The sequence below is a fragment of the Lynx canadensis genome, chromosome B1 (assembly GCF_007474595.2).
Source record: "Lynx canadensis isolate LIC74 chromosome B1, mLynCan4.pri.v2, whole genome shotgun sequence".
In the NCBI taxonomy this organism is placed as follows: domain Eukaryota; kingdom Metazoa; phylum Chordata; class Mammalia; order Carnivora; family Felidae; genus Lynx; species Lynx canadensis.
In genome coordinates this window covers 173,800,868-173,828,652 of record NC_044306.2, presented here as the reverse complement: position 1 = coordinate 173,828,652, position 27,785 = coordinate 173,800,868, and the positions used below count along the sequence as shown (strand labels likewise).

At 38.2% G+C, this 27,785-nt stretch overlaps 1 protein-coding gene across 1 annotated transcript; it reads right to left on the bottom strand.

Annotated features, from left to right (window-relative positions):
- On the bottom strand, positions 1–27,750 carry TLR10 (toll like receptor 10). The gene is given in 5 exon segments (XM_030314048.2): positions 1–1,892; positions 1,894–2,759; positions 2,871–3,101; positions 3,913–4,010; positions 27,673–27,750. Coding segments are annotated over 2 exon segments (2,427 nt in total). The 5' UTR covers positions 2,697–2,759; positions 2,871–3,101; positions 3,913–4,010; positions 27,673–27,750; the 3' UTR covers positions 1–268.
- Between the last annotated feature and the right edge of the window lie 35 nt (positions 27,751–27,785).

Genomic DNA, 27,785 nt, shown 5'->3' with positions numbered 1-27,785 from the left:
TTTATTGAATTCGTTTTTATTCTGTGGAAACGTGAGCTGTTTTCAATTTTTCAGTATTACAAATATTCTGGGATGAACACTGTTTTATAGAAGCCTTTGCAAACTTGTATTTCTGTAGGATACATTCTTAGAAATCCTTCGAGGAAGTGACATAAAAGTAGTCATTTTTCATTTAAATGATATTGCCAAATAACCATCATAAAGGCTGTATCAATTTCTATCCCCACGGTGTATGCAAGGCCCATTTCCCTATGGGAAGGGAGGATTTTTATAGGCAGTCTGTTCTTATCAGAGAGATTACAGAACCTTGAGACTCTTCATTCAGCTCCACAAATGTCTGTAGTTCACACATCTCTCTGGTTTCTAATAAATTAACATTAATAGAAGCTCTAAGTTTTGCCCAAAAAAGTCCACATTTACGCCTATCTTTGGGCCATTCCAAGTATGCTTTCTTTTCCATAAGAGCTTTCAGCTTAGGATACCTGGTAGGAATACAGTAGAGTGGAATGGGTTCTAGCAAGATAAAAATTATGTAATCAGAATTTTCATGGAAGAGATTTTGGTGGGCAAAGTAAAGTTCATAATGGCACCACTCACTCTGGACAAAGTTGGGAGACAAAACAAAGATGGACTTACAGCTTTTCTCAATGCAGTTCGTGATATTTTCAGTAATGCTCTTACCAGGATCAAAGTTTCCTTCATGAAGGCAAATCAAGTTCTCTTCTTTCTCTAGATTGGGAATTAATTCATGCTTCACCCAGGTAGAATCATGTTTATTGTATGAAATAAACACATAGAACTGGACATTTCTCTTGAGTTGTTCTTGGGTTGTTTTCCTAATCCTCTGCAATGTCTGTGTCCACTGACCTAGCATCCTGAGATACCAGGGCAGATCAAAGTAGAGGCAGCAGAAGGCCATAGCCGTCCCCAGAACTAGCATGATAACCACAATGGTGACAATCAACAGAGCTGTGTTGCAAGATAATTCAGGAAGATGAACATCCTTTAACCGAGTCCCCTTTAGATTCAAAGGGTATTCACAGATATATGAATCTGACCATCCAATCATCATGCCCTGTGAATATTTTTCCAGCTGAATGAAATCTCTTAATTCACAGGTACACCGGAATGGATTTCTTCCTGCATTCAGAGTCTTAACTTCCTGACAGCTCTGGAAAAAATCCAGAGATGGGCTGAGAATTAAGTTCATTTCAATGTTCAGAATTGAGAGTTTTCTGAAATGACTGCACCCAGGAAGATCAGTTAGAAAGTTAAATGCGAGATTTAGTTCTCGCAAAGACTTCAGATGAATAATCTCTTTAGGGACAGTTTGAATTTTGTTATTATTCAGGTCAAGTATTTGAATACTTCTGGGCAAGCACCTGAAAACAGAATCAGCAAATTTGTTGGATGACAGGTTCATAGTGATCAAGGTTTCTGGCCAAAAGCAATTTTCATCATTTTCATATTGTAACAGATTCTGGCTGAGATCTAAGTGCTTCAAGGATGTGTTGTTGGCAAAGAAACTCACTAAAGAAAGTGTCTCCAATTTATTGCCCTTCAAAATTAAAGTTTTCAAATGAGGCAATTGGATAGGTTGCTTAAACAGGTCATCTGTTAAGATATTATCAGCAAAATTTAAATGTTTGAATCTTGTAGGATAATTAGGAAACTGCATGTGTGGCATTTGTGCATCTGATATAGTCAGGTTTTCTATATCCATTTTGGTAAAAAGCAAGTAGACCCTTTCCTGTGGAATATAAAAAATTCTGAACTGTATGTGCTCCAATTTTATAGTTCTCATTGCAGTATTTGAGTAATCAAATGAATTATGGTCAAGATAAACCTTGCCTCCAAAAGTCACATGTTGGACTTGGAAGCATTCTACTATGATGCCAAACAAACTGGAAGATGAGGAGAAGGTCGTCCCAGAGTAAATCAACTTTATTAAGCAATAGAATAGATGTCTTGGAATTCGCTAAAGTAAGATTTTGTTGAGTTTCATAACTTGAAAATTGGCTTTTGCCATCTATGTTTGTCATTTCTAGTATTTTTGAAGTCTTGATTCCGTCACGCAAAAGAACCCAGAAATTTGTGTTCATTGGTAAAACAATATGAAGTTTTGTTGTGTTTAAGATGGGCAGGCTACCTTCTTCATAATAAGAAAGACTTCTTAATCCTAAGAAGACTGTATTTAGATGCAAATGAGCAATTTTCTGGAAATCTGATTTTTGTATTTTTGCCCCACTCAAACCCAGGATTTCCAGATGTGACATGTTGCCAGCCTCCTCATGGATAGGCACACTGTCAAAGTCATTGAAAGAAAGATCTAAATATCTGAGACCTGCCAGTGAATACCAAGTTACAATCTTCAATCTGTTGTAAGACAAATCTAAATATCTTAACTCTCTGTTGAATTCAAAGGTCTTGATATCCAGCTCTTGGATTCTGTTATGGCATAGAATCAAAACTTTCAGTTTAGAGACAGAACAAAAATCTGAACTCTGAAGCTGAGAAAGGAGGTTGTAGGATAAATCCAGTGTGGTTGTGGTTGGGGTCAAGTCTGCAGGAACCTTTCTTAGGGACATGTTGGAGCAGTTGGTTGTCAATTCCCTGTCTTCTGGTGGCTTTGACGCGTAGCCCAGCACTGACATAACAATACTACAAAATACATAAATGCTTCTGATAAGTGTCATTGTAATTCCAAGGATTCAATCACTTGGTTCCTTCATATGGATGATGAAGATGAGTTCAAAATCCTAGAAAGATATATAATGTTACATGGTTATGTCATTTTTTAAATCCTACAGGATTATTTTTGATGCCCAAAATTCACTATATTCACCAAGAGTTTGGAACAGAGTTCTAACCTGTATATTGAGTCTTTGACATGATCTGAGATCGTGACATGATCTGAGAGTTTGGCTTACGGATTTCCAAGCCAGTTGCTGTGCATATCCCCATCACTGAGGCAAGTCAGAATTCCCAGAAGGGATACATATAATAGTTGGCAGAAGTGCCTTTCTCCCAGTTCAACTTCGGAATTTCATTGCCAGGCCATATTCAACACTCCCTTGCGTCCCATTTGGATAGCCTGAAGGCTTTAAGAAAATTTAAAGTGAAAAATTTTAAGATTTTATTCTTTTAGAGAAGTTTAAGGCTCACAGAAAGATTGAGGAGAAAGTATAGAAATTTTTCCATATCCCCCCAACCCCACACCTGCATGGCCTCCCCAGTTAGCAACATCCTCCATCCGTATGGCACACTTGTTACAATCGATGGACCTACATTGACACAGTATAATCACTCAAAGTCCACAATTGACATTATTGTTCACTCTTGGTGTTGGACATTCTATGAGTTTGGACAAACGTATAGTGGCATGCATTCATCATTATGCATACATTCATTGCCCTAAAAATCCTCTATGCTCTGCCTATTCATCTTCCTTGTACTCCACAACCCTTTAGAACCATTGATATTTTTATTGTCTCCATAGTTTTGTCCTTTTCAGACTGTCATTTGGCTGGAAACATACAGTATATAGCTTTTTCAGATTGCCTTATCTTACTTACTAGTATGCATTTAAAGTTCCTCCATTCTTTGCATAGTTTGATAGTTTGTTTCCTTTTAGCACAGGATAGTATTCCATTATCTGGATGTACCATAGTTTGTTTATCCATTCACCTACTGAAGGACATGTTGGTTTCTTCCAAGTTTTGGCAATTATGAATACAGCAGCTATAAACAACTATGTGCAGTTTTTGTGCAAGATTTAAACTCTCAATGAAGGTACTTTTTATTACCAAACTATGGGCTCCTGAATTAACGTCAAGGAATTGTTCCTCAACTTTTACATTTGTGGACATAGAGAGTCCTTTGAGCTAATATCTGATTTTCAACAATGCTTACCCATACACATGGAAGGTCTAAAACAGAAATAAACAGAATGGTTCCTGTCCTTATGGTTCCATATGTCTTCAGGTTGGTGGCAACAGCAATCTAGATCACTGACAAATAAGAGAAATAATGATAATAACAGTTTCCATTTCTTGGGGGCTTTGTACAGTGCCAAAATATATACACCATGTCTGCACAGGTACATGGGCACACACACACATAGCTTCTCAGAACAATGGGATAGCATGAACAGCAGAGAGGTCTCACTACACCATATCTTCCCATGGAGTATTATATCTTTTGCTCCTCCTGCTGTTCTGTGGGAGTTACCAGCCTGAGGAAAGTGAGGGTTGGTGTGTATTGGGCACATGTATTAAGCAGGAAATACATGCATGTATTAAGCAGGAAAACTCTCACCAAGCTACTTACCTTGCCTTGGTGTTTTCCCAGTGCATGGTGTAGGAAGACATAAAGTTTAAGAGTTTACAAATTTAATATTAGAATCTAACCACTTCTTGATAGAGACCCAGGGGGTCTTTCCTATCAACCTTGTGCCTCTTCAGTCATTTCCACCCAACAAACAGAGGAATCTTTAAAATGTACATCAGAATCTGACCCTCTTCTAGTCCAAATCCTCCACTATTTTCTTATTTCAACTGGAGGAAAATCCTGAGTCCTTGCAACAGCTGACATCTTCAATCCATTTCTCCAACTCTAGTCTGGTCATTCCTTACACTTCCCAAGCATGCTCCCACATCAGATTTTTGAACTTGGATTTGCTGTTCTTTTTCCAAAATACACTTTCTCTAGATGACAAGTGGCATGCTCCCTCACTCCCTTCATATCTCTGCATGAAGATCACCACATCAGAGAGACTTTTTTGACCACCCTCTACAAAATATCACTCCCCACTCTCTATTTTCCTTATCTTAAAGTTATGTTTCTTTTCTTTTTTTAAAAAAACGTTTTTATGTTCATTATTTTTGAGAGACAGAGAGAACAGAGCATGAGCAGGGGAGGGGCAGAGAGAGAGAGAGGGACACACAATTCAAAGCAGGCTCCAAGCTCAGAGCTATCAGCAGAGCCTGATGTGGGGCTCGAAGTCGTGAACTGCAAGATCATGACTTGAGCTGAAGTCAGATGCTTAACCAACCGAGCCACCCAGGTGCCCCAAAAAGTTATTTTTCTTTCTAGCCCTTCTCACCACCTAACATGCACATTTATCATTTTTTTATAGACTCTCTTTTCTTACCCCTTACTAGAATGTAAGCTATGTAGGAACAGAAGTTCTATCTGTTTTATTCACTGCTATAGCCCCAGTGCCCAGAAAAGTTCCCAGCAGAGTGGGTACTTAATAAATATATTGAATAATGAATATTATGAAAAACTTAGTTCTTTAATTGCCTCCGTTCTGTGTCCAAACAACTTGAAGTCTGACTCTTCTCTCAAAGTCCTCAGAATTCTGCATCCATGAGTTTCCTCATCTGTAAAATGCAGGAAATAGTATTCCCCTCCCAGAGTTTCAAGATAAATAAATGAGATAATATGTATGAAGGCATGGTGGGGGGACAAAACAGGCAGAAGTCATACAAGAGGACACCTGGAATATTACCCATGTTCATCTAGATTTTTCTTTCTCTAGAACCTGCCTAAGTTTGTTGTTGTTGTTTAGAAATTCTAGAAAATGTGGACATTTCCCAAAATAACTTAAAAATGAAATACTTTATAAAACTATTTTGTAGAATATAGAAAAATGGATACAGAATTGCTTGACCATCTTGTGACATGACTGTAAAGAGAAAACTTTGGATTTTGATATTCCTTGTCCATTGTGTGCTCAGGGGAAGAAAGCACAAAAGACACTGGTGGGGAATGGGGTTGAGAAGATGGTAACCTGGAACTGGCCTGGGGTTTTCACCTTTCCACTGAGAATATTCTTCCAATTTATCCCAGGTAGCCTTTTCTTGGTCACTCCTTTTTATATGACACTTAATATAGCATCCAATGATCAATATAAGAACAAACCACGAACATAAAAAAAGAGCCCCTATAATACAACTTTATGTTCATGATAATTTTCCAGATTTTAAAAATATGGGAAAATAAATTTGTTACCAGTACCATAACATTAATCCATTACCCACCTTTAGGATGACCTTAGTAACTTGTCCTGGGTGATGAATCCATACATTTATATCTATTCAAGGCAGATAGCATCTCCACTCCATACTGACTCTGTCATGCACATGAGGCAGTGGCCACTTGATGTCTTTTTAATAACAACCACTAACATTCATTGAGCTATGTAATACTAATTTTATATAGCTTGATCCTTACAACAACAGCCTTACAGCGTCAGTGCTACCGCAGTTCACCTTTCACAGATATGGAAGGTGGTGCTTAGAGAGGTCATATGACTGCCTCAGAGTCACAAAGTTAATAGATGGTGAGTCCAGTGCCTGGTGTCTTAGCCCCTCAGCTACCTTGTCTCTCTAGGGTGAGTCAAGGTAAATTTTGTTTTCAAAATACCTTGTAATAACCTAATCATAATAAAATTATATCTCACTAAGTCATACTGATTCTTTAAACTTTCCCATCATAGAGTCCAAGGAACCTAATGAGTAAGTCTGCAAATGCCACACAGTTTAGGTTTTATATCAACTACTTATAAGGACTGACATGGACTGAACCATTCTGTTGAGCCCTGTCTTGTTTAAGCCACTATATTTTGTTACAGCAGCCAACCTATGTCCTAACTACATACTGTTACATTTAGAATAAAACCCAAACACCTGAAATTGGTTTATAACACTCTCCATGAGCTGCTCTTGCTTCTTTCTAGGATCTCTCTTCATACCACCCTTCTCCTGGCCCTCTACACTCCAGTCATACTGTCCTTCTTTTGCTCCCTGCCACAACTATACTCGCTCTGACCTTAGGACTTTGCACTGGATTTCCCACCCCCCTCTCCCTGGGTTACTCTTTCCCAACCCTTCCTTGGCTGGATCTCTCTTCTCATTTAGATCTTGGCTTAAGAAGTTTATCTCCTAAGGGCGCCTGGGTGGCTTAGTTGGTTGAGCATCCAATTTGGGCTCAGGTCATGATCTCACGGTCTGTGGGTTTGAGCCCTGTGTCAGGCTCCGTGCTGACAGCTCAGAGCCTGGAGCCTGCTTCGAATTCTGTGTCTCCCTCTCTCTCTGCCCCTCCCCTGCTCACACTCTGTCTCTCTCTCAGCAATAAAAAAAATTTTGAAAAAAAAAGTTTATCTCCTCTAAGAGTCCTGACTTGACCACCTACCTAATCTAAAGTGGCCAGACTTGCTGTTAGTTCACATCACCTTATTTTATTTCTCTTCAAAACAGAGCACTTGTTTATTGACTGTCTCTTCCACATCTTACACCCATGAGGGAAGAAAGGAGCTGATGAGCTTTTTCACTTCTGTATCCCCACCTAATAGAATAGTGCACAAAGCACATGCTCAGTAAATACTTTTTAAATGTATCTATGAATGAGGGGTGCCTAGCTGGCTCAGTTGTTGAAGTGTGTGACTCTTGATCTCAGGGTTGTGAGTTCAAGCTCCACGTTGGGTGTAGAGATTACTTTGAAAAATAAAGTCTTTAAAATAAATAATAAATTCAATTCTGTATCTCTTAGCACATGACGGCACATAATATGTTCTCAAAAATGTGTGTTGAATGAATGAATTTGTGTTGTGCATTCCTGATATGGTGTAGTACATGATGGTCAGATCATGAGTTTGATGTTGGGGACTGATAGATTTGTGTTCAAGTCCTATCTTAGTCATTTACTGCCTGTGTTAACTTAGACTGTTTATTTAACTGCTGAAAGGTTCAATTTTTCATCTATAAAATAAATTTTGTGCAGAGGCACAAGAGATCACTTATATAAATCACTGTTACCATGTGTGGCTTATTCAAATGGTAGCAGTTATCTAGGCCAAGGGTAGGGTGATTTCAGACACAAGTTTTAAGGAGTGTCAAGAAACTCAAGAATCAAGATAAACAATGTTTTAATGGAATATTTTAAAATTAATTTTAACATAAAAATTCACAATGAACAAAATATCAAAATTTTTCGTGAAGACAGGATCAGTATTACTGAATTTTGCTTTTGTCTCAGGATCCAATGTGGCTTGGCAGGACACTGACAGTTATAGTCATTAAACTGACAAAAGTGTTTTTAACATCATCATCTCACAGAGTAATTAAATTTTTAGCAACTTACTTAAAGCCCCTAGGTTCGGAGGCTATGGCCCTTGAAAAATGCGACAATATCTAACCTAGTTGCTGCTTCTAGAATCCCCTGAAAGGAGGTGTCATGATCTCTATACATTACTCACCTCTTCTCCCTACCCAATACCACAACCTCATCTGTAATTTATTCTAAAGAAGGGAGAGGAACTAACTCTTTTGAACTTTCCTTAATGTAAGAAAATAAAAAGGTCTTATCTCTCAGTCAATGCATGTGCACTCTGGCATTTCATTACAACATTTTAAAAAGTATAACATAAAATTTTTATGAAAGATGCATTCAATATGTATTGCATATTTTTATCATACTTCTCCTACTATTACTACTCTGCTGAAAATAGGTAAAAAAGAGAATGACTTTTTAATAGCTTATGATTTAAAAATCCAAATCAAAAGACACTATGAAATGACTGTTAGTGATTTATCAAAGAATACTTAACCATCTAACTTTTCTTTTCCCAGTGATAAAAAATTAAAGAAAGGGTTAAAACCTATAGCATGTTGTACAATATTTGCAACATAAGAAAGAGCAAGAATGACATTTTTTGGGTGTCACCTATGTGCCTGGCATAGAGCTAAATGTTTTCCATACACTATCTTGTTCAATCCCTTCAATAACTTAACAAAATGGTGGTCTTTTTAAAAAAGGTTTTTTTAATGTTTGTTTATTTTTGAGAGACAGCACGTGCACATACATGAGCAGGTGAGGGGCAGACAGAGAGAGAGAGAGAGAGAGAGAGAGAGAGAGAGAGAGATTGGGAGACACAGAATCTGAAGCAGGCTGCAGGTTCTGAACTGTCGGCACAGAGCCCGACATGGGGCTCAAACTCACGGACCACAGGATCATGACCTGAGCCGAAGTTGGACGCTTTCCCGACTGAGCCACCCGGGCACCCCAAATGGTGGCCATTTTTATCCCTATTTCACAAATGGAGAAGCCAAAACTCAGAGGTTAAGTAACTTACCCAAAGTAACTCAGTGAATAAGTCACAGAGTATGGATGTGAACCCAGACCTATCTAGTCCCTTCCGGCACCCAGATTGAAGGCTTTTCAAACTGTGAAATGAAGTTTTTTAGGATGTGATTACCCATGTTGATTCCACTCTCAGGGGTAGCTGTTATGGTGGCTTCTTCCTCCCTTCCCACCCCATGCGCCTTTCTCTGAAGTGGCATGCAGCTACTAGGGGTCACTCTGCTAGATATCACAAAGCTCAAGAGACTTTGTCTACATCCATTCCTAAGTTATGAACTCATGAGAACTGAAATAAAACTTAGACCATACACAGAACTTCAATTCATCACTCAGTATAGGTGGTCTGTGGTAAAGCTCTTCTAGGAATCAGGTGCTTAGGTGCTATTAATAATCATCCTGTACTCTATAGCGGCCACATGGCCATCTTCAGCCACCGTGGACTTTTGCAGGAAACTGAACAAGATATCTACATTGTACAAAATCTATTAGAGGGGCTCCTACTTTTTGACATAAAACACAAATGCAGAACTTTAGTAAAGGAGCAACAAATATGCTTTAAATAGCCAAAGCAGATGATATTAACATGTACTACAGGAAAATAAAAGCTGGAGAAACCTCACCACAAGGATGGGATCATCCATTCTGAGTAGAAGAACTGACCAGGTTTAATCAGCGACCAGTGAAAGAAAATCCAAACCCTCAAGCACCTACAAGACAGTTCAAGTCCTTAGATCAGTAGCCCCAGCATCACTCATTAATTGTTAATCTTTAGATGAATATAGGCAAAATAATAAATACTAAAAATCTGAGTAAGGCTACTTTCCCATGTACATGTGTTCGAATGATCTCTTCTTTAGAAAAGACCCATCCCACCCTTATTTCTTTCTCATGAGTGTTAGAGCAAACAAGGCTAATAGTTCTTACCCCCTGGCTTGCAGCGGCTCTAGCAAAACTGCAGGTGTGGATGATTTGTTGGCTGGACCAGAACTGGCTGCAGGAGTGCTTGAATCAAGCTTTTCAGTGAAGCTTAAGCTCCTTTGCCCCCTACTGCATGCTAGTGGCATTACACGTTGCATGAATTTATTACAATCTTCAAGCACTTTGTTAAAAAATGGCAGTAAAATACACATACATAACATCTACTATTTTAACCATTTTAAAAGTTTCTTTATTTGGAGAGAGAGAGAGCAAGCACAAGTGGGAGAGGAACAGAGAGAGGGGGAGAGAGAGTCCCACGCAGGTTCTGCACTGTCAGAGCAGAGCGCAATGCAGAGCTCAAACTCTCGAACTGTGAGATCACGACCTGAGCCAAAATCAAGAGTCAGATGCCCAACCGACTGAGTCACCCTGACTCTCCTAACCATTAAAAAATTTTTTTTCTTAAGATTTATTTATTTTTGAGACACAGAGAGACAGATCATGAGCAGGGGAGGGGAAGAGAGAGAGAGGGAGACACAGAATCTGAAATAGGCTCCAGGCCATCAGCACAGAGCCCCACTCAGGGCTCAAACTCACAAATCGTGAGATCGTGACCTGAGCCAAAGTCAGACGCCTAACTGACTAAGCCACCCAGGTGCCCCCACCCCTAATCATTTTTAAGTGTGGTGCCATCAAGTACATTCATATGGTTGTGCAACCATCACACTGTCTATCTGTAGATCTTCTCATCTTCCCAACCATAAGCTCTAGACCTATTAAACAATAACTCCACATTCCCCTTCCTCTCCACCCATGGGGTCCACTATTACATTCTCTGCAGGAGTTTGACTACCTTAGGCACCTCATATGAGTGGAATCATGCAATGTTTGCCCTTTTGTGACTGGCTTAGTGTGTAATGTTTTCGAGGTTCTTCCATGTTGTAATGTGTCTCAGAATTTCCTTCTCTCTCTCTCTCTCTCTTTCTCTCTCTCTGTCTTCTAATAACTGAGCCACCTCAAAACTCACTGGTAATGCTAGAAGCATTCTACACTCATCATCTCAGCCCTCCTGCCTCAAATCTGGCCACAGTTTCGTGACTACCTGGTGTAACTGTCACAGTCTTTAAAGGGTGATTGCCCAATTAAACTTATTGTTGACTCCTTATCTAACCTTTTAAGAGGGCACATCTCTATAGCTTCCTGGGACTTCATTCTCTGGATGGGGTGGCAGGGTAGAAATTATTCCAGTCTGTTCTCTGAAATCTCACCTCCCTTGATGAGAGTTCTTTGGGGCCCAGTTACCCTTTCTGGTCTAGTAATAACTAAAACAAACAAAAAAACCAAAAAGGTTTCTAATACTTTCGTTGAAAACAGTGAGGTCCACACATATCTCATTTCACCTTTCATATTGGACTAGTCTGGCCTCCATGATCAAAACCTGTTCTTCAAGAAATCCTTCTCACTACATACCAGTGGTGGTAAGGCTCAGTGATGTACCCTCCATTGTCATTCTGGTTCCTTTATGTATCTTTCTTTCTCTAACTGCTCTCACTCTGACTTCAAGATCGAAAGTTTTGTTAAAGAAAAAATTATTCCTAACTCTTGTTAAAGAATGGTAAGGCAGGACTCTGTTCTTCCCTGTTGTGGTATATATTAGAATTGTCTTCTTTAAAGCTGAGTAATATTTTATTTTGTGTATATACCATATTTCTTCATCCACTCATCCATCAATGGATATTTGGGTTGTTTCACCTTTTGGCTATTGTGAATAATATTCCTATGAACATGGGGGTTCAAGTCCCTGCTTCCAATTCTATTGGGTTTATACCTAGAAGTGGAATTGCTGGATCATATGGCAATTTTTGGATTAATTTTTTCCAGAACTGCCATATTGTTTCCCAAAGCATTTTAGAGCACTTTGAAGGCTCCTTCCTGCAAAGTTCAGATCAGGGCACCTGGGTGGCTCAGTCGGTTAAGTATCTGACTCTTGATTTCGGCTCAGGTCATGATCTCGTGGTTGAGATCAAGCCTCTCCTTGGACTCCACACTGACATTGTAGAGCCTGCTTGGGATTCTCCCTCTCTTTCTCTCTGTCTCTGCCCCTCCCCCATTTGTATGTGCTCTCTCTCTCTCTCAAAATAAATAAATAAACTTCAAAAAAAAAATTCTTGTTCTAAGAATGTACTCCCTTCCCAATTTCATATATACATAAACCTATTATAATCATTCATTTTTTAATTGGCCATTCCTCTTGTGGACAATCCATTTGGAAGTTTTTATCTTCACTGGTGATATCCAGCAATGTCACCTAAATATTTAGTGTAAATAAAATCTTAAAAATGAGATTTTTTTTAAACAATAATATTGGTGGGGGATGCTTGGGTGGCTCAGTTGGTTAAGCATCCAACTACTTTTGATTTTGGCTTAGGTCATGATCTCATGGTCATGGGATCAAGCCCTGCATCAGGCTCTGCTCTGGGCATGGAGCCTGCTTAAGATTCTCTCTCCCTCTGCCCCTCTCCCCCACTTGTGCTCTCTCTCTCTAAAAAAAAATAAAAACAAAAGCAAAATAATAACATTGGGGTTTTTCATAAAAAAATGTAATGCATGTATTTCTGCACATACTTTAGGAGGAAACCACACAATAAATAACAGCATAGAGAAAAACAACAACAGAAAATGAACAGTCTACTGCACACTAAACATATGTAAACATGTCTATAAAAATAGGTAACTGGAGGTACACCCATTAGGAGTGTGGGGAGGGAATTCCTAGTTTGTTGGATAAACTAAGCTCTAAAATCTCTTTCATTTCAGAAGTTCTCAAACCACTATAATCAGGACACTCACATTCTATTGTGGTCCTCTTATGGAAAAAATTACTTATATTTTTTTGCTGTCCAAAGACATATTCTTCCTTTTTCAGAGCTCAAAATGTTTAAACACTTTGCCCTGCCGGTGAATGGAGTTTCTTTTACTTATTTTTTAAAATTTGTTTATTTTGAGAGGGGGAGGGGTAAAGAGAGAGGATCCCACAGAGACTCCACGCTGTGAGTGCAGAGCCTGATATCAGGTTCTATCTCACTAACCATGAGATCATGACCTGAGCTGAAATCAAGAGTCAGACACTTAACTGACTGAGCCACCTGGTGCCCCTTCTTTAATTATTTTTTAATTTACTTATCAAAAACAAGTGAATCCCAGTTAAACAGTAGTATTCTGGGGTCACCTGGGTGGCTCAGTCTGTTAAGCATCCAGTTCTTGATCTCAGCTCAGGTCATGATCACACAGTTGGTAAGATCGAGCCCCACATCAGGCTCTGTGCTGATAGCACGGAATCTGCTTGGGATTTTCTCTCTCCCTATCTCTTTGCCCCTCTTCTGCTTGTACTCTGTCTCTCTCAAAATAAATAAATATTTTTTAAAGCAGTATTCTGTGTCATTATCGCCATCATCATCATCATGATAGCTTGATTTACTTTTCTAAAGTAAATACAGGAAGTATTATAGGAAGTATTACATACAAGATATTGGCTAATCCTCACCAGAAACTCCACAAAACTTGCGTATAATTCCCATTTGACAGATGATGAAACTAGTCCAGAGAGAATAAGAAACTTGCCCAAGGTAATCATCCAGTAAGAAATGGAGTCAAGATTCAAAACTGAGCCTGTCTGAGTCAAAGGCCACAGTGTTTTCACTATTCCAGGTGACCAAAAGTTTATGTACTACTCTCTCTGCCTTCATCTGGAATTTCTAAATATTTAAATCCTTATTTACACTTAGCAGTAGTAACAGTAAGCTCAAAACCATATTCACTGATAATTTGGGGGTATAATTTTTTTATTCCCTTCAAAAATCTTTCCCCTTTATCCATCCCTTTTTTCCCCTCTTCTCTTACTCTGAGCTTCGGAGATATCTGCCATGGTAACACCTCCACACGCACATACAAACACATACATTCTCTCTTTCACATAATTTTCCCCTCTTAAGATATCCTTCATATATAAGTTTCAGTGAACAGAGAACCCTTTGTTACCTTAGGTGGTTGGAGGTTTATTTTAAAGATACTCCAGAAGTAAGGAAGGCTACCAGATCTCACAGAGAACTTAAAAAAAAAAAAAAAAAATGGCTACCACAGTAGCCCTGGTTGGACCATCTTATTGTATCCTCTAAAGTGGGCAAAGGCTGTTCTCTACTCTAGTAATGAGTCAACTTCTCTTTGACTCTTCCTCTTTCTTAATCTGCTCCTCTTTCTACTGCCAGCTTCTCTTTATTGCTGCCTTTGCTTCTATTTCTTACTACAGCCTGTTCTTAGTGTTATAGCTTATGGGCAGGACAGAGGCTCATAATGAGGGTACTTCCCAAAGGTAAGAAATCTTATTGAATCTTTGTATCCAAGGAGCTCTAAAATGGAGTATCTCTATTTGGCAGAGGACCCATATCTGATAGTATACTGGCCTATTTTACATCTTGCCTTTGATAAGGCCTAGGTCCCTGATCTGGGCCAGTAGGAAAGTCCTGTATTTCAAGGCTTCCAGCTGGTGGAAGGAAGAGACTGGGGTTGCTTAAAGCCACCGCAGGCTAGCTCATAGTCTAGTACTAAGTATGTGTTGAGTAAAGTTCCTCTAGTTTAGTTAGAAATATCAGTAAGAGAAAATAGTGACATAGTGTATTTTTTCTGAATTAATATTTCTCAAAAATAAAAGGTAACAAAATTCTCACATGGTTAGGAAATTCTAATACTTTATCATTCATTTACTATACTTGACAAGTATAAGGAAGGGAAAAAATTTTTGTTTGAACAAATAAATTGAATGGTCCTAAATATGTAATGGAAACCTAAAGAAAGACTTTGCAGAGATTTGGTAAATACTTCATGATCAAGGAGTAGAGCAGCACTGTCCAATAGAATATAGATGATGAAAGCCACACAAGTAACTTTAAGTTACCTAGTAACTATATTTATTTTATTTTATTTTATTTTATTTTATTTTATTTTGCTTAATGTTTATTTATTTTTGAGAGAGAGACACACAGTGTGTGCAGGGGAGGGGCAGAGATAGAGGGAGACCACAGAATACAAAGCAGGCTCCAGGTTTCATGCTGTCAGCCCAGAGCCAGATATGGGGCTCCAACCTACAAACTATGAGATCATGACCTGAGCTGAAGTCTGATGCTTACCTGACTAAGCCACCCAGGTGCTCTTCTAGTAACTACATTTAAAGAGACAAAAAGAAACAGGTTAAGTTAGTTTCAATATGTATTGAATCAATTGATATATTGTATCAAAATATTAACATATAGTCAATATAAAAACTATTAAGATATTTCTTTTTTTTTTCATACAGCATGTTAGAAGTCTGCTACATGTTTTACATTTCCACCACAATTCAACTCAGACTTGTCACATTTCAAGCACTTGACAGCCAAATATGGCTAGTGGTTACCATATTGAACAAATAGGGCTAGAGCCTTAAGCTAATTAATGACCATCCTATAATTAGCCAACAAACTGGAACTCCCGTTCACCCACAGAATTGTCCCCACTAATGAAAAATATTGATATTTTTCATTTCCTCACCTCTTCTAATTCCAACTCCTGCTCCCTTTCTCAAATAATCCTATTCACTCTTCAAATGACCCTATTGTAGAAACATCTATCTGGACCTGTGTCCTCAGAAATTACCCCAAAGGCATTAGGGATAAGCCTATGTATACATATACATATACATATACATATACATATACATATACATATTAGAGGTAGAATGGGGGAAAGAAGAGGGAAGATAAGCAAATAAGAAAGATTAAAGAAGGAAAGAGACAGGGGCATCTGGGTGGCTTAGTTGGTTAAGCATCCAACTTTGGCTCAGGTCATGAGCTCACGGTTCATGGTTTCAAGCCCCGTGTCAAGCTCTGTGCTGACAGCGTGGAGCCTGGAGCCTGATTCAGATTCTGTGTCTCCCTCTCTTTCTGCTCCTCCCCCACTCATACTACTGTCCCTCACTCTCTCTCTCTCTCTCTCTCAAAAATAAATAAGCTTTTAAAAAAATTTTAAAAAGGAAAGAGAGAAAATGGAAGGCTTTTAAAAGCAGAAAAGATAGCAAATCTAAAGGAGAAAACAAAAACATGGGGGAAAGAACAGGGGACAACAAAATGGAGAAAATCAGGATGAAGACAAGGGACAGGATAGGAATGGAGATCAAAAATAAGTGGTGGGGGGAATAAAATTTATAGGATAAAGAAAGGAGTGGCAAAGGGAAAAAAAAGTAGAGAAGGAAAGGAGGAAAGTCTGGATTTCTCATCCAGGTGCCCATTATTATTATAGCTTTATTAATAGGTTGCTTAATGTTTGTTGTATTTTTTTTTAATGTTTCTGTATTTATTCTGAGAGAGAGAAAGCGTGAGTAAGCGAGGGATAGAGAGAGAGGGAGAGAGAGAGACTCCCAAGCAGGCTTCTCGCTCAGCACACAGCTGGACACAGGGCTTGATCTCATGACCATGAGATCATGGCCTGAGACAAAATCAAGAGTCAGACACTTAACCGCCTGAGCCACCCAGGCGCCCCACTTAATGTTTGTTTTAGACCAAGTTATAGAGAAACACAATAATGTAACAAACATCCTGTAAGACACATCAACAGGAGAAATCTCCCTAGATTTCTTTGTTTTCAACCAAATACTTACAACGTTTTGATTGAATATGAAAAAATTACACACTGAATCAGATATCTTCCAATATATCCAGTGGTGTGCTAGAGCTGGGTTATACCAGCTCATAAGAGCAAAGTTTTAATTTTTAAGAATTTTGTGAAACAGTTGCCCAAAACAACTATTATTAAAAATTAAATTGTATATGCTTGCAATTAAATAAACTAAACTATATTAAAAACAAAATAATAGATACTCAAAACTCATCACTTCATAATTATTTTTTAGATATTTACTATTTATTATGTTCTTAAAGTTATTTATGTGTTTTATATCTGTATAGCTGAAACACCATAGAGAATTAATAACATTGTCTTTCTTGGTTTTTACCTGCTATAGTGGACCACATACTCCAGTAATTTCCTAAGAAAAAGTGTTTTGAGGGTTAATTTAGAGCAGGAGCTTAATGTCCTCCTTCATATTTGATCGATTGTTTGGCTGTATCTAAATTCCTAAGTTCCAAATAATTTTCCCCACACAATTTTATTTTCTAGCTTCTGGTATTGAGAAGTGTAATGCTATCCTTATTTGTGACTCCTTGTATATGCATTTCTCCTTCTCTCTGGAAAATTTTTGGATCATTGTCTAACATTATTCTAAAATTATCCTAAAATTTCAAGAGGTGGTGCCATGTACCATTAATTTTGCTGGGTGTAGTTAAGAGTTTCATGTCTTTCAATGGAATACCTTTCCTTTATTACTTTGACAATGTCTCCTCCTCCATTTTCTCTGTCTAGAATATTTATTAGATGTAGGTGGACTTCCCAGATTTAGGCTCTTATTTCTTATTTTTTCTCTTACATTGGCAATTAATCCTTTTGTTCTTTTTTTAAATGTCTATTTATCTTAAGGGGGGGAGGGGCAGAGAGAGAGAGGGAACAGAGTATCTGAAGCAGGCTCTGTGCTGACAGCAGAGAGCTCAATGTGGGACACCAACTCACAAACCATGAGACCGTGACCTGAACCAAAATCAGATGCTTAACCGACTGAGCCACCCAGGTGCCCCAATCCTTTCGTTCTTACTCCTTAAAACTTCCTTTAGCATATTTTCCAAGTCTTCAATTTCTTTGGGGAACAGGGATATCTTATTTAAGTTCTAAGGAGTATCTCCAAGTTGTCTTGGAAGAAAGGTCAGCATCCTTGTAGGCCTGCCTGTTAACCACTTCATCAACATGCAGCATTCCTTCCCCTGACTCTCAAATACATAGCGCCTGGGACCTTGTTGATTAACTTTGATAATGGATCTTTATTAAGGGTGGCCATCCACTTGTATGGGTGTTAATTTGTGGAATTCAAGAAGTGACTGTGTCCTAGTATGAGGATGAAGTCCATCAGAGAGCTTTGGAGCAGTGAAGGAAAGCAGGGATGAGCAGGTCCAAAGTGCTGGGGAGCCACAGAAAGTTCAAAAAGAGGTAACCAGGAAATTCAGCACACTCCTGAAATCCTCAGGAGGGACTGCTTTCCTGTAACTACACAGGTTGGGGACTTGAATGGTTTTACTTGAAAATAAAAGGAAAAACTAGAAACTATAGTGATGTTTGGGTTGCATTAGTAAGGTCAGAGTTTTTCATTGGTTTGTTTTCCAACTGAATCTTCTTTTGAACTGTCCATCTTATTGCCAATATAACAACTGGGATTTAGTGCTTTTCTATTTTATTCTACTAGTTCTTTATGTAAAAGAACCATCTCTGTGAAAAATACTGGTGGTATTTTGATAGGGATTGCATTAAGTGTGTAGATTGCTGGGGCACCTGGGTAGCACAGCTAGTTGAATATCTGACTCTTGATTTTGGCTCAGGTCATGATCTCATGGTTCATGGGATCGAGGTCCATGTTGGGTTCCGCACTGACAGCATGGAGCCTGCTTGGGATTCTCTCTGTCCCTCTTTCTCTGCCCCTCCCCCTGCTTATGTCCTTTCTCCTCTCTCAACATAAATAAATACACATTAAAAAAATAAATGTGTAGATTGTTTTGGGACATTTTAACAATATTTGCTCTTCCAACCCATGAGTATGGAATTTCTTTCCATTTCTCTGTGTCATCTTCAATTTCCTTCATCAGTGTTTTATACTTTTCAGAGTACAGATATTATACTTCTTTGGTTGGTTTATTCCTAGGTATCTTACCTTTTTTGGGTACAATTGTAACTGGGATTGATTCCTTAATTTCTCTTTCTGTTGCTTCATTATTGGAGTATGGAAATGCAACAGATTTCTGTACATTGATTTTGTATCCTGCAACTTTATGAATTTGTTTACCAACTCTAACAATTTTTTTGGTGGAGTCTTTCAGGTTTTCTATATAGAGTATCATGTCATCTGCAAATAGTGGACATTTTAATTCTTCCTTGCTGATTTGGATGCTTTTTATTTCCTTTTGTATTCTGAATACTATGGCTAGAATTTCCAGTACTATGTTAAATAACAGTGGGAAGAGTAGATCTCCTTGTTTTGTTCCTGACTGTAGAGGAAAAGCTCTCAGATTTTCCCCACTCAGAATGGTATTAGCTGTGGGTTTTTTCATATGTGGCCTTTATTATATTGAGGTATGTTCCCTCTAAACCTACTTCGTTGAGGTTTTTTTTTTTTTTATCATGAATGGATGTTGTACTTTGTCAAATGTTTTTTCTATGCATCTATTGAAATAATTATATAGTTCTCATCCTTCCTTTTATTAATGTGATGTATCATATTGATTGATTTGTGAATATTGAGCCACGCTTGCAACCCAGGAATAAATCCCACTTGATTATGGTGAATGACTTTTTTCTAATGCATTGTTGGAATCAGTTTGCTAGTATTTTATTGAGAATTTTTGCATCCATCTTAACCAGGGATATTGGCCTATAGTTCTATTTCTAGTGGAGTCTTTATCTCATTTTGGTATCAGGGTAATGCTGGTCTCATAGAATGAGTTTGAAAATTTTGCTCCCTTTTCTATTTTTTGGAACAGTTTGAGAAGTATTTACTCTTCCTGTGAAGCCATCTGGCCCTGGACTTTTGTTTGTCGGGGTTTTTATTATTCTTACTATTATTACTAATTAAATTTTTTTAATGTTTATTTATTTTAGAGACAGAGTGCAAGCAGGCAAGCAGGGGATGGGGCAGAGAGAGGGAGACACAGAAGCCAAAGCAAGCTTCAGGCTCTGAGCTGTCAGCACAGAGCCTGATGTGGGGCTCAAGCTGGTAAACGGCAAGATCATGACCTGAGCCGAAGTTGGCTGCTCAACCGATTGAGCCATCCAGACAGCCCCAGTTTTGGTAGTTTACATGTTTCTAGGAATTTGTCCATTTCTTCCAGGTTGTCCAAAATGTAGGCATATAGTTTTTCATAATATTCTCTTATAATTGTGTTTCTGTGGTGTTGGTTGTTATTTCTCCTCTCTCAGTTGTGATTTCATTTATCTAGGTCCTTTTCTTTTCTTTTTGATAAGTCTGGCTAGAGGTTTATAAATTTTATTGATTTTGATTCAAAGAACCAGCTCCAGGGTTTCATCGTTATGTTCTATTGTGTTTTTTTAGTTTCTATATCATTTATTTCTGCTCAATTCTTTATTATTCCCTTCCTTCTTCTGGCTTTAAGCTTAATTTGTTGTTCTTTTTCTAGCTTCTTTTGGTGTAAGGTTAGGTTGTTTACTTGAGATTTTTCTTGCTTCCTGATATAGGCCTGTATTGCTATATACTGTCCTCTTGGGACCACTTTTGTTACATCCCAAAGATTTTGAACTGTTGTGTTTTAATTTCTATTTGTTTCCATGTATTTTTAAAATTTCTTCTTTGGTTTCCTGGTTGACCCATTCATTGTTTACTAGCATGTTATTTAACTTCCATGTATTTGTGGTCTTCCTAGATTTTTTTCTTGTGGTTGACTTTTAGTTTCATAGTGTTGTGGTCCAAAAAGATGCATGGTATGATTTCAATATTTTTGTGTTTGTTGAGGCCTGTTTTGTGACCTAATATGTGATGAATTCTGGAGAATGGTCTATATGTATATGAAAAGAATGTGTATTCTGCTGTTTAAGGATGGAATGTTCTGAATATATGTTATGTCCATCTGGTCCAGTGTGTCATTCAATGCCATTGTTTCCTTGTTGATTTTCTATGTGGATGATCTGTCCATTCATGTAAGTGGGGTGTTAAAGTCCTCTATTACTATTGTGTTATTATCAATTAGTTCCTTTGTTAATGTTTTATATATATAGGTGCTTCATGTTGGGTGCATAAATATCTACAATTGTTTTATCTTCTTGTTGGATTGTCCCCTTTATGATTATGTAATGCCCTTCTTTGTCTCCTGTTACAGCCTTTGCTTTTTTTTTTTAATTTTTTTTAATGTTTATTTTTGAGACAGAGAGAGACAGAGCATGAATGGGGGAGGGTCAGAGAGAGAGGGAGACACAGAATCCGAAGAAGGCTCCAGGCTCTGAGCTGTCAGCAAAGAGCCTGACGCAGGGCTCAAACTCACAGACAGTGAGATCATGACCTGAGCCGAAGTCGGAAGCTCAACTGACTGAGTCACCCAGGTGCCCCCAGTCTTTGTTTTAAACTCTAGTTTGTCCAAATATAAGTATTGCTACTCTGGATTTCTTTTGACAACCAATTGAGTGTTAAATGTTTCTTCTCCCCCTCACCTTTTTTGTTTTAATATTTTTTAACATTTATTTATTTTTGAGAGAGAGAGAGAGAGAGAGACAGATAGTGAGCTGGGGAGGGGCAGAGAGAGAGGGAGACACAGAATCCAAAGCAGGCTCTAGGCTCTGAACTGTCAGCACACAGCCTGACGCGGGGCTCGAACTCACGAACTGCATGATTGTAACCTGAGCCGAAGTCAGACGTTTAACCACCTGAGCCACCCAGGCGCCCCACCCCCTCACTTTCAATCTGTACATGTCTTTAGGTCTAAAATGAGTTTCTTGTAGGCAGCATATAGATAGGTCATTTTTTTTTTTATCCTTTCTGACACCCTATGTCTTTTGATTGGAGCATTTAGTCCATTTACATTCCAAGTAATTATTGATAGATATGTATTTATTCCCATTTTACTACTTGTTTTGTTGTTGTTTCTGGAGATTTTTTCTGATCCTTTCTTGTCTTTGTCACTTTTGGTCTCTTCTTCATGCTCAGAGTCCTCTTTAATATTTCTTGCAGAGCTGGTTTAGTGGTCACAAACTCCTTTAATTTTTGTTTTTCTGGGAAACTTTATCTCTCCTTCTATTCTGTATGATAGCCTTGCTGCATAGAGCTTTCTTGGCTGCAGACTTTTCCCATTCAGCACTTTGAGGATATCATGCCACTCCCTTCTTGCTTGCAAGTTTCTGTTGAGAAATATCCAGCTTGACTTACAGATTTTCCCTTATAAATTATGGACTTCTTTTGTCTTGCTGCTTTTAAAATTGTTTCTGTATCACTATACTTTGCAAATTTAATTACAATATGTCTTCTTTTTGGCCTGCTTTTATTGATTTTAATGGGCATTCTTTGTGTCTCCTGGATCTGAATCTCCATTTCCTTCCCCAAATTAGGGAAGTTTTCAGCTATTATTTTCTCAAACAAATTTTCTTCCCCCCTTTTCTCTCTGTTTCTTTTGGATACTCCTGTAATATCAACGTTTATTTATTTTTGGGACAGAGAGAGACAGAGCATGAACGGGGAGGGGCAGAGAGAGAGGGAGACACAGAATCGGAAACAGGCTCCAGGCTCTGAGCCATCCGCCCAGAGCCCGACGCGGGGCTCGAACTCACGGACCGTGAGATCGTGACCTGGCTGAAGTCGGACGCTTAACCGACTGCGCCACCCAGGGGCCCCTCCTGTAATATCAATGTCACTGAGTTTCCTATATCTATTCTGATGTTCCATAATTCTTCATTCTCTCTTTTGTTCAGCTTCATTATTTTCCATTATTTTGTCTTCTTTGTCACTAATTCATTCCTTTGCTATCTCCAGTCTGCTGTTCATTGCAGTAACCTATTTCCAATCTTATTTATTGCATTCTTCATCTCTGATTGATTCTTTCTTAACTCTCTTATCTCTGTGGTAAATGTCTCACTGATGTCTTATATTCTTTTCTCAGGCCCAGTGAGTATCTTCATCATCACTGCTTTAAATTCTCCATCAGACATGTTACTTATATGTGTTTCACTTAGAGCTCTGGCTGTGGCCTTATTTTGTTCTTTTATTTGGGATAAATTCCTCCATCTTGGCATTTTGAATAAATCTCTGTCTTCTTCTCTGTATTAGAAAAACTAGTTCTGTCTCCTGCTCATGAAAGTAATGGCCTTGTGAAGGAGAGGTCATATAGTGCCCATGGCCTAGTGCTTTAAGAAGTGTCTCTGGTGTGTGCTGTGTGTGCTCTGCTATTGTGTGTTGGCTGCTCCATCCTTCAGGCCAGTCACCTGCAAAGGCTCTCCTTGCTTGCTATGGGCACTCTTTGGTCCTTGGCCTGAATGTGGCAAGTATTATCTAAATGTGCTCTGGTCTGCTTGTGAAATGAGACCTGACACCAACTGCACCAGAATTGAGGCCCTGCAGAACTCTCTGGTCAGGAGATATGGTGTGGGCAGAGGTTTGTGCTGGTCCTCTGGGGAAGGGGCCCACTCTACTGGGACTGAGGCAAGCCTAACTGAGAACAGTCCTGCAACAGCACAGAGGGGTGGGCCTTGGTGTAAGCAAGTTAGACAGTCAGTGTCCTCTCTGAGCTGCTTCCCTCAGGTGGCTCTGTGTTTATGCTGAGGGACGGGGTAGGGAAATGGCACCAGTCATCTCCTTTGTTCCTGGAGAGGCTCTGTGAATGCTGCCTCTCAGAGGAGCATTTCTAGAATAGGGAATAACTCCCCTCTGTGTGCCCTGGACATTTTTCAGATTGTTGTTTCCACACTGTCTCTCCCCAGGTTGTTTTCTTGCCTTCTATCTGGGAGCTGATTAAGACTTAGTTTTGATATAATTTCCTTTTGTTGGTTATAAATTTTCAAGTACAGAAAAGTATAAAAGCAAAACTAAGCACCAAACACAGGTAAGCAATGATAATGTTTTGTATATTTTTATCTAGACCTCTTTCTCTGCATATTTTTAACATATGAAACCTTGATATACATATATTTTGTATCCTGTGTTTTTCATTTATATTGTAATATAAGCATTCTCTATTAATGAAAAACAACTTCCTATACATTATTTTTTCAAATTGTGGTAAAAAACACATAACACAAAATTTATCATCTTAACCCTATACACTATTTTTAATGATTATAAAATATGTTACTAAACACAGTATATTCCTCCATTGTTAGAAATTTAGAATGTTTCAAATTTTTCACTGTTAACAATGACTCTGCAATTAACATACTTTGTCCACATTTTTAACTTACTTCCTTAGACTAGATTTTTGGAAGTAGAATTACAGGTCAAAGAACATGATTATTTTAAAGCCCTTAATATACATTCCCAAAAAACTTTGCCCTCCTATTATCACTATATAAAATGCCCATTTGACTACAATCTCATTAGTATAACAGGCTGATAAAAATGGTACTATTTTAATCTCAATTTGGTTAAGGCTTCTGGAGTGAAGTGTGAGATTAGATAACTGGTTTTGTAACCCTTTGCTGACTTATAGCCAATAAATGGGGTTGGAGAGTCTGAGAGGAGTTAAAGATTAGAAGAGGATTTTTGGAGAGTTTGGGGTGTATTATGAGTTCTATTTATCCTGAAGAAGAGATCAGACCTCAATCCTAGGAAAAAGGCTTCAATAGAACCATTTGGAAACCTTGCCCAGGTGAACTGTGCAGTTGGGGCACATATTGTAACCAGTCTTTAATTCATACCAAAATCTAAAGGTCTTGGCTAGGTACTCTAAGGGCATATTTTACAAATAATGAAATTTAGGCCTAGAAAGTTTAAGTAAATTGTTCAAGGTCTTTGCAAGTAAGCAGTGGAAGTAATGGAGCTAGAACTGAAACCCAAATGTTCTGAATCAGTGCTTGAATATTTACCCATTCTGCAATATTTTTTCTCATTTACCTGTGAAATCTTTATTATTTTCATTACTATATATTTGTTCATACTTTGACCTGACCTGAATTCTTCATCTTCCAACTTGGAATTCTTTGGATTCCACCAATACAATTTCAACTTCTAGCAGCCCCCTTAAAAATATTTATGAGATCAGATATTTATATTCAGGACTGACATAACTGCTATTCTTAAAATGTTGAATTTGTTAGATAAACTTTAACTGACTCTATTACTCTCTTTAAGGATTTTTTATACTTGCAAGATGCAATGGGTTGAATTTTGCTCCCCAAAATTCATTTGTTGAAGGCTTAAACCCCTGTACTTCAGAACGTGACCTTATTTGGATATAAGGTTGTTGTAGATGTTATTAGTTAAGATGAGGTCATTAGAATGGTCTCTAATACAATATTATTGGCATCCTTATTTAAAAGAAGGGAAATTTGGAGCATCTGGCTGGCCCAGTCAGTAGAGTATATGATCTCAGGATTGTAAGTTAAGCCCCACATTGGGTGTAGAGATTATTTAAAAATAAAATCTTTTTTTTTAAAGGTGTGGGGGAGTTTGGAAACAGACATAGAGAGAAGACAAAGACAGAAATATGGTCATCTATAAGCCAAGGAGAAGAGGCCTGAAACAGATCCTTCCCTCCCACCCCTCGAAAGGAACCAACACTGCCAAGACCTTGATATTGGACGTCAAGCCTTCAGAACTGTGAGCCAGTACCTTTCTATTGGTTAGGCCACTCAGGTTGTAGTACTGTTTTACACCAGCCCTAGCAAACTAATACACAACTAGTGCTGAGTATTGAAGCTTGGTTATGAAATCTTGAAGTTCAATACAGGAAGTGCAATCATCCTAGAGAAAACAGAAAATTTCAGTCCTAACAACTGTTGCAATTTCCATTAGAGAACAAAAGCTTTTATACATTTTTAAGCATATATTTCATGGTTTTAGTTTCCTTTCTGCTATAATACCTCATAGGAATTTAAATGATGACTTTTCTATATCCCTAAGTTCTAACTCCATAGCTTAACTTTTCAGGATCTTTGACATGATCTTAGTCTAACTTTTCATGCTTGTATCTCACTGTTGTTTTTCATAAATTACATGACCAAGTCAAATTGGGACACTAGTCCCAAAATAGGCCTGGGTATTCCTATCTTTGTTCTCTTCATCTCTCTATTTAGAATGGCCTTTCCATTCTTCATCATCATACTTTGAAAAATCCAAAGTTAAAGTCTTCCTTCAGTGCCCAGTGAAAAAACCTTCACTTCTAAGAATCTAAATGGTTCTGAAATACCATTTTATATTTTTGCTTCATTGATTTTTATTTTACTTCTCTGGCTTTATGTAATATGCTCTTATTGACTTTAAGTAAATTAGGGCAAGAAGCAACTAGTACAGGTTAAGTGTTATTTTGGTTTATTCTTCCAAAAGTGGAGACTGAGATAAGAGCTTTGGGTGCAGGTCATTTGTTTGGAGAAGTAGTCTCAGGGCTCAAGAGTGAGGAGACTGAGAAGAATGAAACAAGGAAGAAAGAAAAGCAAATCTCAGAGTGAGTAAGTCTCAGTCCCACCAGGAACTCATTGAGGAATGGTGTAGAATATAATTATGTTTGCCCAAGAATAAAAGACAGCAATATTTATCTAATAGGTCCCATCCCTTAAGTGGTCAAAAAATCTCAAGGTATATCTCTGGCACTTCCAGGTTTATGCATCTATCAGAATGGTTTAACAGGCTTCTACAAATATCATGTGCAGTGCTATTAATGAAGCCACAGGGCATAAACTGAGAGATACATGGTGCAGCTATGACAAGATGCTCTCTGACTACACCTGCCCAGAGCTAGCAGTTAGACTAAAAGGATAGACAGGGAGAATTACTCATGAATATTGAAAAAATCTGATAAAATTGTGCTAGAAAACATATCTAACATGGCCCATTCCTTGCAATGTTCTAATCTGTTCATGCTTAATAGTTCCTGTTCATGTTTAATAGTTCCTAAAGACAAGAATACTATGTATAGAAACAGTACACGTGGACTGTATTCCTCCTTCTGATCAAAAGAGTAAAGTCACCTGTGCATGCTAGGTTAGGCAGCTAGAATCTCAGCAAGATATCCAGCCACAAAAAAAAAAAAAAAACAGGCTCAGAATTTCCATTTGACCTGAGATGTAACTCACTCTTAGTTTGGGTTCCTCCAAATGCAGACCCTGAGACAATTATTCAACTACAAGTAGTTTATTTCAGAGGTGATCTCAGGAAACACCCTTGAAGAAATGAGGATATGAGATAAGCGTAGAAAGGAAGCCAATAAAAAATACATTTATTAAGCTGTTTCTACCATGGAGAATTAGAATTCCATTCTACTGGGGAACTCAGGGATAGTATAAAGCACACCCCAGATTTATCCCCAAAATGGGTGAGAAATTTGGGGTATTTATCTGCCAGTTCTCCTGACATTGGTTGAGAGCTCCCTCCAAGAAAAATATCCAGCATTTCTAAATTGCCCTTTGTGTGAGCAAAGTGGATTATCATGGCCAGGAGAAATCCTTCAGGCAAAGAGCCTACAGCATTAGCAATAAGTAGCTTTCAACATGCAGGGGCAAACCTGAGTAGAAATGAGAAGGGCATCAATAGCTATAGATATCTGCTATAGAAACTAAAGTTGTTTAAACAGCTACTTCTCTTGATTACATGACAAATTCAATGAATTCAGGGCTAGAGGAAGGAAGGAAGGAAGGAAGGAAGGAAGGAAGGAAGGAAGGAAGGAAGGAAGGGAGAAGAAAGAAAAAATGAGTTCTTCATGTGTTAGACATTAACTGTTTAAAATTATTTCATTAATTTTCATTGCCATATGTAAATGGTGAACTAGAGCCTGAAAGTACATGTGTTTATCTGCATCACACACTCAAAATTGCATTTAGATTTGTGTTGATGAAAATAAAGTCATTGTTGGAACTTCCAAAAGCAGCAACATTTTTCCAAAAGCAGCACACAT